At 46.5% G+C, this 13,180-nt stretch overlaps 1 protein-coding gene across 4 annotated transcripts in view; it reads left to right on the top strand.

The window, feature by feature from the left end:
• Garnl3 (GTPase activating Rap/RanGAP domain like 3) overlaps positions 1–10,446 on the top strand; it is a 151,371-nt gene extending 140,925 nt beyond the window's left edge. For all 4 annotated transcript variants that reach the window (XM_051185222.1, XM_051185223.1, XM_051185224.1 and 1 more), the window contains 5 exons: positions 298–416; positions 2,914–3,052; positions 5,125–5,340; positions 6,680–6,806; positions 9,834–10,446. In XM_051185222.1, the coding sequence (XP_051041179.1) occupies positions 298–416; positions 2,914–3,052; positions 5,125–5,340; positions 6,680–6,806; positions 9,834–10,008 (776 nt within the window). In that variant the 3' untranslated portion in view covers positions 10,009–10,446. The remainder of the gene's footprint in view (positions 1–297; positions 417–2,913; positions 3,053–5,124; positions 5,341–6,679; positions 6,807–9,833) is intronic.
• The last annotated feature ends 2,734 nt before the right edge of the window (positions 10,447–13,180 follow it).

The raw sequence follows: 13,180 nt of genomic DNA, 5'->3' as shown, positions 1-13,180 counted from the left end.
GACCAGGAAGGAAAAGGAAGGTTTCTAGGCAGCTGTCACATGCTAAAGGGGTGTCAAGCTGTAGACTGGAGAATGTGGGCAAAGTCCCACAGGACTGGGCAGCTGAGCCCCAGAAGACCAGGTAATGGGCATCAGACAGGGACGTATCCATGACAGCAGGTTAGAGTGCACACCTCAGAGGCAGGCCCACCCATGTGACGCAGATGGGGGAATGGGAGGGATGGAAGTTTCTAGAGTGGTGAAGATTACTGAGCAAGTGCAGCCACCTAGCCAAAAGGCCCATCTGTTCCCTTGCAGTCTGCGCCTTCCCGTACCTCCTGGCCTTCACCACAGACTCCATGGAGATCCGCCTGGTGGTGAATGGGAACCTGGTCCACACGGCAGTTGTACCACAGCTGCAGCTCGTGGCCTCCAGGGTGAGTGGAATGCAGTTATGTGGTCTTAGCCCACAGAGGTGTCAGGTGAGCTGTTTATCACACCAGGACAGGGGGAGGTGGAGGTGCTGGCAAGACTGATCAGTGGGGTTTTCATGTGCGCCCTCGGAGGGATGGTGGGATGGCTCAGCATGTAAAATGGAAGGTCAGAGCCAACTGCACAAAATGGTCCAGTGGCAGCTTGAGAACACTGTGTAATAATACCTTCTCTTAATCCTTACTTGTGCTGTGTGTGTCTGTCTCTGTCTGTCTGCTTGTGTCTGTTTGTCTGTCTGTGTGTGTCTGTCTGTGTGTGTGTGTGTGTGTATGACTGTGTCTGTCTGTCTGTGACTGTGTATTGTGTTTGTGCATAGCACACGCATTGAAGTCAGGGGATAACCTGCCTGAGTCAGCTTCTTCCTTCACCTTGTGAGTCCCAGATATGAAATTCAGGTTGTCAGGCTTGGTGGCAAGTGCCTTTGCTCACTGAGCCCACACTTTCCTCTATGATCACTATCCAGCTTCAATTTGAGTTTTTTTCCTGTGAACTATAGGTCACCAACTAACCATAGCTAATAGCCAGAAAACGGGTGACCTCACAGGGTATCTTTGTCTAGTGGTCCCACTGTGAGTGAACCCGTCAAAGGCCCCTCTCACCCTGCCAGGTCAGGATAGCGCCGCTGCCTCATTCCCTATGGCCCCTTCTCAGTCTTAGTCTTAATCATGCTGGTTGGAGGCAGCTACTCCTGTCTCCCTGTTACACTGTCAGTTGTGAGCACAGAGCCCATGCTGTCCTCCCTAGTGACAGCCCCAGAATATAGCAGTGTTCCCAAAATATGTATGTTTAAAATATGTGTGTATGTATGTGTTCATTGACTTTTAAGTTTACTAATATAGCTTTAGTGTACAGATTATTATGTTCATCTTCATGAAACCCATAACCACTCACCTTTTAATTTTTGCTGAGACCTGAGTCAATAACTAAACCACAGGTTCAACTCGACCCTAAGCTGCAGTTCTACTTCAATCTATTCATTATCGTTCCAGTAGGTTTATGTCAAGAAATTGTCATGTAGCCAGGTGTGTGGCTCACATCTGTAAGCTCAGCACTTGTAAGGCTATTACGAGAATTGCTATGAATTTGGGGCTAGTCTGGACTACATAGTGAGTTCCAAAATAGCCTGGGATGCAAAGTAAGACTTTGTCTCAAAATAAAAAATATCTAGCACATAATTGAGTGTTAAACTATTTTTCTGGGCTGGAGAGATAACTCATGAATTAAGTTCCCTTAGTATTCTTGCAGAAGGACCAGGTTCAATTCCCAGCACCCATGTGGTGGCTTACAATGTCTGTTCCAGGGGATCCAGCCCTTCTGACCTCCTTGATCTCCTGTATGTATGTGTTTATAGTTGTAGACTCAGGCACACATGCACACACACACACACACACAATTAAAGTTTTTAAATATTTCTCACCAGAAACAAAGCATACCTCTTAAACCAGAACTTACTCTAGCTGCAGCCCTAGACTCAACACAATTTTATCCAAGCTCTTACTGGTAGCACTCACCAATGTCTGCCATTGGATGTGGCTGACACAAGAGTCAGAAGGAGCCAGGCAGAGGCTCCTAAATCATAGTAAATGTAGCCAAATAATTAAGAATGTTGTTGAAGATCTTTGCCTCTAACATATTTAAGTTTATATCATTTGTCCTGGAGAGATGGCTCATTAGTTAAAATTGCTTGCAGAGCAAGATGAGGATCTGATTTCACAACCCATATAAAAATATGGAAGTGTTCACATGTATGCCTGGGACTCTAGTGCTGTGAGGAACAGAGACAGGAGAATTGCTAGGACTTACTGGCCACTAGCCTAGCTCCAGGTCCAGTGAGAGACCCTGCCTTAAGGAAGTAAGGTAGGGAGTGATGGAGCGGGACTCCTGGCCTTCTCCTGTGGCCTCCATGCAGGTATACAGACATGCATATTGTATACATATGGATAAACACCACACACACAAAGCTAAACTATACCTTTTAATTTTTAATGATGACCATGTTTAAAATCTGGCTTGCAAAATTCCTGAGAGTTGGCTCTCAAAAACACATGTAATGTCCCACTGCTATCGTTGTCAAAGTCAGAACATGGCATGCTGACTCCGTGAGGTGAACATCCATATTTCGCTCCTGGAGAATGGGCCCAACTGAATCCCTGAGGTCTGTCCCAGCTCTGAGCCTCCTGAGGGAAGTGTGTGCATTGTGTTGGGTTTGCATATGTGTGGTGAGTGACTCTTTCGTAGTATAGGTCAGTACAGAGATAAGGAAAGCAAATCCCTGGGAAACTCTAGCTGGATGAAACCCAGGTCTTCACTGCATGCTCTGAAGAGGGCAGGAAGTCTCCTGCAAGCCTGGGAACCAGTCAGTCTTGGCAGTGGTACAAGAAGGCCAGTGGGGGCAGAGCCTGGAATGCAAGGCAGCTGGTAACACTTCTTCTTTCTTTCCAGTCAGACATATACTTCACAGCAGCCACGGCTGCACATGAGGGCTCATCTGAAGGCAGCTCCAAGGGGGCCAGTGCCCACACGTCTCCTCAGACACCTCCGGCCCGGGACACTCCGCTATTTCCTTCTTCCCTGGGGGAAGGTGAAGTTCAACTTTTACTGCCTTATTAATCAACACCTTAGATCATGATTTCTTTGGCTTACTGCCAGAGCTGGACAAAATCATTGCTAAGGAAGTTACTATTCAGATCAGGCATAGTGCCACACGTCTTTAGCCCAGCACTCAAGAGGCAAAGACAGGCAGATCTCTGTGAGTTCTAGGCCAGTCTGGTCTACATAGTTCCAGAACAACCAGGGCTATGCAGAGAGACCCTGTCCCCCCCCCAAAAAAAAGTGAAGCACTTATCTAAATTGTTCTATTAATAAGAATTCAGAAAAAATAAATTTAAAAAACTCAGGAATAAGATATTAGGGTAAAAACCTGATAATCAAGAAAGCAACAGAGGAATTACCAGCTGACCCTCTCTCCACACACTTCCCAGATGGTAAAGGCCCTCAAATCTTTCTAAGCCCCTCCCTACTCTTCCCTGAGCTTCTCTGTCTTACCATATCTGGTTCCTCTAAAATCTCTATTGCTAATTCCAGTCAGCTAGCATTGACCTACTCCCTGACTGGTTTAACTTTGTTAGCAGTCTCAGAGTGTAGTTGAAGTTGTTGAAGTAGTTACTGTTTAAAGCCAGTAAAAGAGAACTTGCGTGGTTGCACTCTCAACACTTGTGAGGTCAAGTGGGACAGGATCCCACATTCAGAGCCAGCCTGGACTAGGTGGGAAGACCTGTCTCAAAAACAAACAAACGCATGCCTTTAATCTTAACATGTGAGAGGCAGAAGCAGGAGGATCTCTGTGAATTAGAAGTCACCCAGGTCTACAGAGTGAGTTCCAGGACAGCCAGGACTACTCAAAGAAACCCTGTCTTAAAAATCCAAAATAAAGAAAGAAAGAAAGAAACTAACTTTGTTCTTTGAATTGGTAAAATAATAATAATAAAAACCAGACACAATGGTGCATGCCTTATTTCCATTACTCAAGAGGCAGAGGCAGGTGTGAGTTCTCTGTGAGTTCAAGGCCAGCCTGGTTTCAATATGGAGTTCCAGGACAGCCAGGGCTGCATAGAGAAACTCTGTGTCAAAATAATAATAATATATTATTATTAATAATTAAAATATTTTTAAAAAGAAAAGAAAGACAAACAGCTGAATGATGGCTCATACAAGCATGAGGACCTGATCTTAGATCCCAAGCACCCAAATAGAGTCAGGCACAGTCCTGTACACTCATAAGCCCAGTGCTGGGATCAAGAGGATCCCTGGGGTAGCTGATTAGCAAGTCTAGCAAGTTCCAGGTTCTGTGAGAAGCCTTGTCTCAAAAATGGAGACACCTGATGTAGACCTCTGGCCCCCATATATGTATGTACACATACACCCCAAACAAACAAAAATAGGAGAAATCTCATGTAAGAATGCATTCAGTGGGCCAAAGCCAAATAAGCCAAAGCCATCCAGCGGCAGCATCCTGTGTTTCTCCTCTGGGGGTAACAGTGCTAGTGTGTTTCACAGATGAATCTGCAGCCCAGAGGCCTCAGGTGTCACTCTGCTTTGCACATGCTCCCAGAGGCCTTTGCCACACTCCTGTGGGGCCACGAACAGCATTTCTCCTAATTCTTGCCTGTCAGTCATCTTTACCACTCATTGTTAAGATGAGTGTCCCAGGTAGACAGTTCCTTGCTCTCCTTGTCTCTCCTAGTTTTCCTGGATAAGCACAACTGGGAGCAACTGTATTCTATTAATTTCACTCAAAAGAGAAAGTCTTTGGGAACACAAAGCCATTAGGTATCATCAGCATGTGACAGAAAATCTTTCTTCATGCTAATTATATTACATAATTACATTAAGGTACAAAAGACTATTTCCAGGCCAGCAAGATGGTTCAGTGGGTAAAGTCACTTGCCATCAGACCTGATGCCTGAGTTCGATCCCTGAGCCCCACTGGTGGAAGGAAAGAAGCGAGACCTGCAAGTTGTCTCCTAACCTCCATACATGGACACATGCACACACACACTCAATAAATGTAACTTAAAACTCTTAAATCAAGAAACTGTCCTGTTGTAAATAGCATGAGCCTAACATTCTGGTCTTCTCTAAATTGTGTTTCAGGTGAAATTCAGTCAAAAAACCTGTACAGGATTCCGCTTAGAAACCTTGTGGGCAGAAGCATTGAACGGCCTCTGAAATCACCCTTAGTCACCAAGGTCATCACCCCGCCCACCTCCATCGGCCTTGGCATTGCTGCCATTCCTGTCACTCATTCCTTGTCCCTATCTCGTATGGAAATTAAAGAAATAGCAAGCAGGACCCGCAGGGAACTTCTAGGTAATAACAGCTGCCAGGAGTTGTTTCCATGGCTTGTAAATAGACCAGCCGGGTTTTATCTTTGGACATTTGTCATTTTCAAAACCTGGAGGTTAAAAGAGAAACTTGGGGCCAGCAAGATGACTCAGAGGTTACAAGCACTTGCTGTCAAGCTTGCCAACCTGAGTTTGAGCCCAGGACACACATGGTTGAAGGTGAGAACTAACTCCCTCAAATTGTTCTCTCATCTACACACACTCGCACACCACCACCACCACACCCACCATACCCACCATACCCACACACCACCACACCCACACACCCGCACACCACCACACCTACACACCACACCTACCACACCACCACACCCGCACACCACCACACCTACACACCCGCACACCACCACACCCACACACCACCACACCCACACACCATACCCACACACCCGCACACCACCACACCCACACACCACACCTACCACACCACCACACCCGCACACCACCACACCCACACACCACCACACCTACACACCCGCACACCCGCACACCACCACACCCACACACCACCATACCCACACACCCGCACACCACCACACCCACCATACCCACACACCCGCACACCACCACACCACCACACCCACACACCACCACCACACCCACACACCACCACACCCACACACCACCACCACACACCACCATACCGCACACTACTACCACACACCACCACACCTACACACCACCACACCCGCATACCCACACACCATCACACACCACCACTACATCCACACACCATCACACACCACCACTACATCCACACACCACCACACCCACATACCACCACCACCATCATCATCATTACATACAAGCACCCATATATACATAACACAAATAAATGTAATAAAAAATTAAAGAAACTTTCAGAAGAGATTTTTAAATTCATTAATAATAATTACATCTATGCTAGAGAATATTGGACCGTTTCCCACCAATAATGGACAGAAAGCTAACCAAACTGTGTTAAGGGAGGGAACAGGCAGCTTGGGTGAACCCTTTTGGATTTTAGGGACTTTGCCACTTCTCTGAGAGTGTGTGTGTATGTTGCAGTTTATATACACTTTATAGTCAGAGAGAAAAGACTTCATCAATGGGAAAACCTCTGTCATCTTTGCTACTGTGACAAGCCTAGCAATGTGCCAGTAAGGATCAAGGGGCAGGAAAGCTGGAGGGGAAGCAGGGTGGATACGGTCAGAACACATCACGTGTCCAAATGAAATTCTCAAAGGATTTTTAAAGAATGAAAAAGGCATTTTCTGTCCCCTGTGGTAATGACCCCTGACCTCTGATTCTCGTCTGTAATGCAGGTCTCTCTGATGATGGGGGACCCAGATCAGAGGGAGCACCAAGGGCCAAATCAAAAAGCCGGAAGCGGTTGGAAGAAAGCCAAGGAGACCCCAAGCCAGAGGCTGTGAGGTCAGCTAGCAGTGACAGGTAAAAAGAAGCCCTTGGTCCATGGTCACCCAGTGAGTGCCAGCATGCCACTGGCCTGGACCCTACAGGGTCAGTACCAGCCCCACACTGAGGGTCCCAGAGAGGACAGCTGCCATGATGGGGCTGAGACAAGAGGACACTGTCACCAGCAACAAGCTAATGTCCACTAAAATATATTCAGAGGGGCTAGAGACAGCTCAGCTATAGCCTTGCACAACACCTACACACATGCATGTACACACACATGTATAGGAAATAATAGAGAAAAGCACTTTTTAGACAAAGTTTCTCTGTGTAGCCCTGGCTAACCTCGAACTCACTCTGTAGACCAGGCTGCCTTAGACTCACAAAGATCCATCTGCTTGTTTCCTGAAGGCTGGGATTAAAGGTGTGTGCCACCATACCCATCTCTAGAAAGAAACTGTTAACACATATGTAAATGTATTTTAATCATAGTTTCTCTCTCTCTCTCTCTCTCTCTCACACACACACACACACACACACACACGTACGTACATATGTACGTACATTACTCTCTCTTGTCCCTACTGATCTCTTTCCTAAGAGACTAATTTGGGCTCACTAGTTTGATGACGACACACAAAAACAAGATTACTTAATACAAGTTTAGGGTGAGCCACTTTCCAGAACTGGTGGCCCTGTAAACAGGGAGAGCCCTTCTGAATGGCAGTATAGCACATGAGAGTAGATGCTTGTTGCCTCACAGCACATGTGCCCTTTTGGAGAGTAATGGGACACCTGTGCCAAGTATACCCTTGCACTCAGCACTGAACCAGAAGGACATTCATAGGGTCCATAAGCCATTAAGCACCAGCCATTGCTGCATGGCAGAGTGGCAGATGATACAGACATCGAAAAGTGTCCTGCCATCTGAGCAGAGGGTCTCAGAGCCTGCATGGCCGGGAAGAGCCAGTGGCCTCGTATTGCGTGGGAAATAAGATTCAGGGGCACAATATTGGCTGATGGATGTTTATTTGGGGAGAAATCACTTACACCAGAACCAGATGACTGCCATAGGTTCCTGGTCCAAGGATGCCTTCAGATGCTTTCTGTCTCCAATCAGGAAGTAAGAGAGCAAGCCAAGGTCCGGGACCCCAGACCTAGCCCCCACAGATCATGCCCACACCTGTCCCTCCGCCCCCCAATGGGCATGGTCAGTGCAACAGATGTGGGTGGGGTGGATATCTCACTATAGCCTCATGCTCCAGCCTCTCTTGGAGAAACAGATCTAGCTGTAAAGATACAGACCATCTCAAACAACCACAGTGTGCTGTAGAGTTAAGGGGGCTGGAGAGATGACTGTTGCTAAGAGCACGGGCTGCTCTTACAGAGGGCCCAAGTTCCCAACACCCACATGGCTATTCACAACCATCTGTAACTCCAGTTTAAGGAAATCCAATGCCTTCTTCTGGTCTCTGTGGGCACCAGGCACTCAAATGGTGCCAGATACAGATATGCATGCAGGTAAACGATTATGTACATAAAATAAATATTAAATAATTAAGGGAGAACCAGATTGTTGTAAATCGCATCACTCAGGAAGACAAAGGCAGATCTCTTGAGTTCAAAGCCAGTCTGGTCTACATAATGAGTTTCAGGCCAGCCAGAGATACAAAATGAAACCCTGTCTCAAAATATCAAAAATAAAAATAAGGGTCTGGAGAAATAGCTGAGCAGTTAAGAGCCTACTCTTCCAGAGGTCCCATATGGCCACTCACAACTGTCTATAACTCCAGGATCCAACATCCTCACATAGACATACATACAGGAAAACAACAATGCACATAAAATAAAAATGAATTTAAAAAACCTAAGTGGCTGAACATAATGGTTCAGGCCTGGAATAGAGACAGGAGAATCACTGTAAGTTCAAGGCCAGACTGACCCGGTCTCACAATAATAATAATAAGAGGCTGGAAAGACAACTTAGCAGTAAAGAGCATTCATTGTTTGATCTTGTAGAGGACCCAAGTTCAATTCCCAGTACTCACTGTAACTCCAGTTCTAGAGGATCTAATACCCTCTTTTAGCCTCTGAGAGCACAGGGATACACATAGTACACAGACATACATGCAGACAAAGTATCCATGTTCATAAAACCAAAATAAGCCTGGTTTTTAAAACGTTTTTATTTGTTTGATATTGAGTCAGAGTTTCTTTGTGTAACCACCCTGGCTGTCCTGGAAGACAGGGTTTCTCTGTGTAGCCCTGGCTGTCCTGGAACTCGCTCTGTAGGCCAAGCAGCCTCCAGCCCAAAGAGATCTGCCTGTCTCTGCCTCCTGAGTGCTAAGATTAAAGGTGTGCGCCACCACCAACTGGCAAATCTTTTTTAAAAAAAACAATAATAATAAATGATAAAATGGCAGACAGAAGATCCACTTTGATAGGATGTCAAGGGAGAGTCTAGCACAGGGCTGGCTTGGGATGAAGATAAGATGGGGGAACAGCCTGTTCCCGTCTTGAGAACCAAAAAGAGATGATCCCTCCTGGAAGGCCTCACCCTCCCTGTGGAGTTGGGTGCGGGGGACATGGGAGGGAGGAAGAGGGAACTGGGAACGATATGTAAAATAAGAAAAAATAATAAATTTAAAAAAAGAAAGAGGGTGGAATTAAGGTGATGTGACAGAAAAGGGCAAATAAATGAACAGTAATACTATTTTTTAAAAAAAGGAAGAAAAAAGAAAACCAATAAGAAAAGGGGAATCGTGCCTGAGATAGCAGGGACTCTTGAGAAATTGCTCTGAGCAGGCAGCATGGCCAGAAACGCAGGAGGACAGGATTGACCAAATGTTAGAGAGGCGGCAGGAGGTCGAGTAGGCAGAGCAGGGCCAGGCCCTTCCAAGGCCCCGGGGCATCTGTGGAATCACAAGCTCTCTGAGAAGTGAAACCGTGCTTCCTCCTCTCATCCCATGGTAGATACACTGAGCCCAAGAGAACTGAAGGCAGCAACGATGCCAGTTCCAAGGCCTGCCCACAGAGCCCTTGACAGTGGCTTCTCTCTTGCAGGATCCCATCAGTTTTGGAAAGTCCTTCTGCTTCTGAAGCCAATGCTGAGGGCCGGAACCATTCGGCAAGCTCTGACCAGGACCCTGTCGTGGACAAAGAGGGCAGCTCAGGCTCAGGCAGCAGCCCCTTCCAGCTCATGGCCTCCTCAGAGGAAGACATCATTGATCTGAAATAGAGTCCCTGTCTCGTTGGCCATCCTTAGTTTTCTTATGCAGGTTTATACTGTTTAAACAGCTCCAACATCCTGTCCCAACAAAATACGTCTTCAACCAGGCAATGATCTATTGGACCAAACCTCCTGCACCCTCAGCCAGTTTGGGTCACTCTCCAGTGTCCAGTGCCCTCTTTCTTAACCCTTGTTTCTTCCCATTAAGAACTAACCATCAGTTCCCTTGTAATAAAGGTGATAGATTTCATTGAAATTTTAGATCAAAACTTTGAATAAATCAAAAATGTTCATTCTTATTCACTGCACCCTTCTCTTATATTTTATAGATTTAGATGGAAATTATTTTTTGTAAGTTATGACTTATGTCACATACTATGCTTCTTTTATGAAGAAAAGACGCTGCTTTTTAATTTTGCTATAAATAAGTTTTCTTTATGCACCTTGGCCCTGTTGCTGCCTGTGTTCACTGGGGTGGGGCCCCTGTACTCCTTCCTGGAGACCCGACAAAGATGGAGGAAGCCTCCTGCTTCCCCCTCCTTTGATCTCAAGGGCACTGCAAAGTCTTAGGATATATTCATCTTGTGACTGTGATCCCGAGTTTTCAGATTCCCTCCCTTGAGGGTGCCCACCATTTTTGTTTTGTTTTGCAGTGTTGGGTGTGGTCCCCAAAGCCTTACACACAGTAGGCTGACAGGCTCTGCTGCTGAGCTGTGTCCCCAGTCCCTGTCTGGCTCTTTCATATGAACCCAGTGCTGTCCCCTCCTCTTACAGAGTGTTGAGATAAAGAGGCAGAGGCTGGAGAGATGCCTCAGTGGCTAAGAGCACTTGTTCTCGCAGAGGGCTCTGGTTTGATTCCCAGCACCCACGTGGTATCTCACAACCATTTCTATCTACAGTTCCAAAGGATCCAGTGCACTCTTCTGATGTCCAAGGACAGGAGGCACACACATGGTGCACATACATGCATGCATGTAAAACACTTATACAAGGAATAAATCTGATTTTTAAAATGCCTATCCCAGCTCTGAAAAGTGAGCAGGAAGTGGTGTGAGCTGAGCCAGATACAAATGAAATTGTGAAATAGCAGGCCTGGCCCAGAGCTCACCTTTGGGTTAGCAGTGGATTCCCCTTCATGCCCCGCGTGGTCCATGGAAAGAAACTCCATCGAGCCCAAGAGGAAGCAGCTGTGAAGGGGTTCTGGCGTCATGGTGTCTAAGGTTAGAGTCTTGGCTCCTTCCTCCTGGCAGGCCATAAGGACTCCCCTCCCCTCCCCTTCTGCACAACAGTTCATGTACTTCATGGAACCAAAAGTGCCTACATGAATCATCTGTAGCTTTAGAGACAACCTCATGCTACATCTTAAACCCACCAACAGTTTTATTACGTTTGTTTTGGCTTTTCAGGAGTTGGAGGCTTGAGGAGGCTAGATGTCAGCTCCAGATGCTATTTCTCATGAGTCATACACTTGGTTTTTTGTCATTAGAATCTGGCAGAAATCACTGGTTAAGCTAAGCTTGATGACCAGTGAGCCCCAGGAACAACTTGTATGTACATCCTCTGTGCTAAAGTTATGGACATGCACCACTACTCCCAGCTTTTGCAAGAACACTGGAGCCAAACCCAGGTTCTCGTGCTTGCAAGGGCAGCATTGTACCAACTGAGCCATCTCCAGCCCTATCACCTGAGGTAAGGAAACTGAGATGCTGAAAGTTGATGATTTGAACCTTGTATTCTCTTAGCCTCCGGGAACTCTGTCGCTCTCTGCCCTGTGTGCCTCACATAGGCGGGCTGAGTGCTTCATGTCAGTTGGGGCTGTTTTGTTTTATGAGGAGGGGAAGGGAGGGGAGACAGTCTCATGCATCCAAGGCTGGCATGGTACTGTTCACTCTCCCACTTCTACCTCTCAGGCACTGAGTGTGGGGAAGGTGTAATACACATCTGGCTTCTGGCTGCTATTTTTCGTGTTATACCAATTAATGAGCTTGAATCTTTATTTTTTCCCTTTTGTGGTTGTTATATCTTAATGAAACAGGAGAAAATCCAAGACTGTATTTATTTTTCCAGTAATAAAGCCAACTATGACAGGGTAAAAGACAAGGTTATGAGAAATGCAGAGGAGGCAACAGAGGGACCCGATTCAGATGTAGTGATTTGATCATAAAAGGAGTGAGGCTTTTCTAGCAACAACATCTGGACATGAGCCACTCTGCTGTGCCACTGGCTCAGGTAGAAAGTACATGGTCTAGGTGCAATTTCTCATGGCCTTTGCTCTGCAAACACCCAGCACCTCCTGTGCAAAGGGACTAACACCCATTGGGAAAGAAGAGAGCATGCAGTTATGAAGCAGTGAAAGAACTCATTACCCAAGCACGAGATGTTGTAGAAGCACAAACAGGTGGTTCCTGCCTTTAAAGATTGTCTTGTGATCAAGATTGGAAAATGCTGATTGCTAAACTGGGTGGCTGCAATAATGTCACTGTACTGAGGCATTTGAGTGGTGCCTCTCTCTGGTTCTTTCCAGAATTACATGTACACCTCCAACGGTGCCCAACAAAGTGTTGGGTAGCAATTAAACAGACAACCACAGGGAGAACAAGGGAATCTCTATGTTCCACTCTGTCTCACCTCTGGAGTGGGGGACCTGACAGGGCCCTCAGCATCTCAGGGCCTAGACTTTGTAGCACTCATGATGAAGGTGAGCTGCCCCCAGAAGCACCAAATCAGTCTCAGAAAGTCCAAGGACAGGTGTCCCAAGACAGTCTGTGTGGAGACTTTTCACCCTGAGGCTCTCTGAGGCAGAAGTCAAGCAAGGTTGGGGAGAAATGGCTGACCATATTCTAGGGAACTGTTATGTAGTAAAGATGGGAAGTCTTACCCCAGCCGACATGCTTCATCTTTGACCCACTACTTCCCTCATTAGTAGAGGCTAGATTGAGAGACAAACACACACACACACACACACACACACACACACACACAAATAAAAGTAAAAACACAAGGCCTGGAGGGGATGGCTCACAGCTTAGGAACCCCTGTTCTTGCACAGAACTAAAATCCAGGTGCCAAGCACACCCGTGCAGGGTGGCTCTCAACAATCTGTAACTCCAATTCCACAGGATCTGATGCCACCTTCTGGCCCCCGCAAACACCAGGCACGAATGGGGCCACACATACATAC

Source organism: Phodopus roborovskii, unplaced genomic scaffold (assembly GCF_943737965.1).
Source record: "Phodopus roborovskii unplaced genomic scaffold, PHOROB, whole genome shotgun sequence".
NCBI lineage: Eukaryota > Metazoa > Chordata > Mammalia > Rodentia > Cricetidae > Phodopus > Phodopus roborovskii.
The sequence above is the reverse complement of the archived record's forward strand: the minus strand, read 5'-3'. Positions and strand labels throughout refer to the sequence as shown.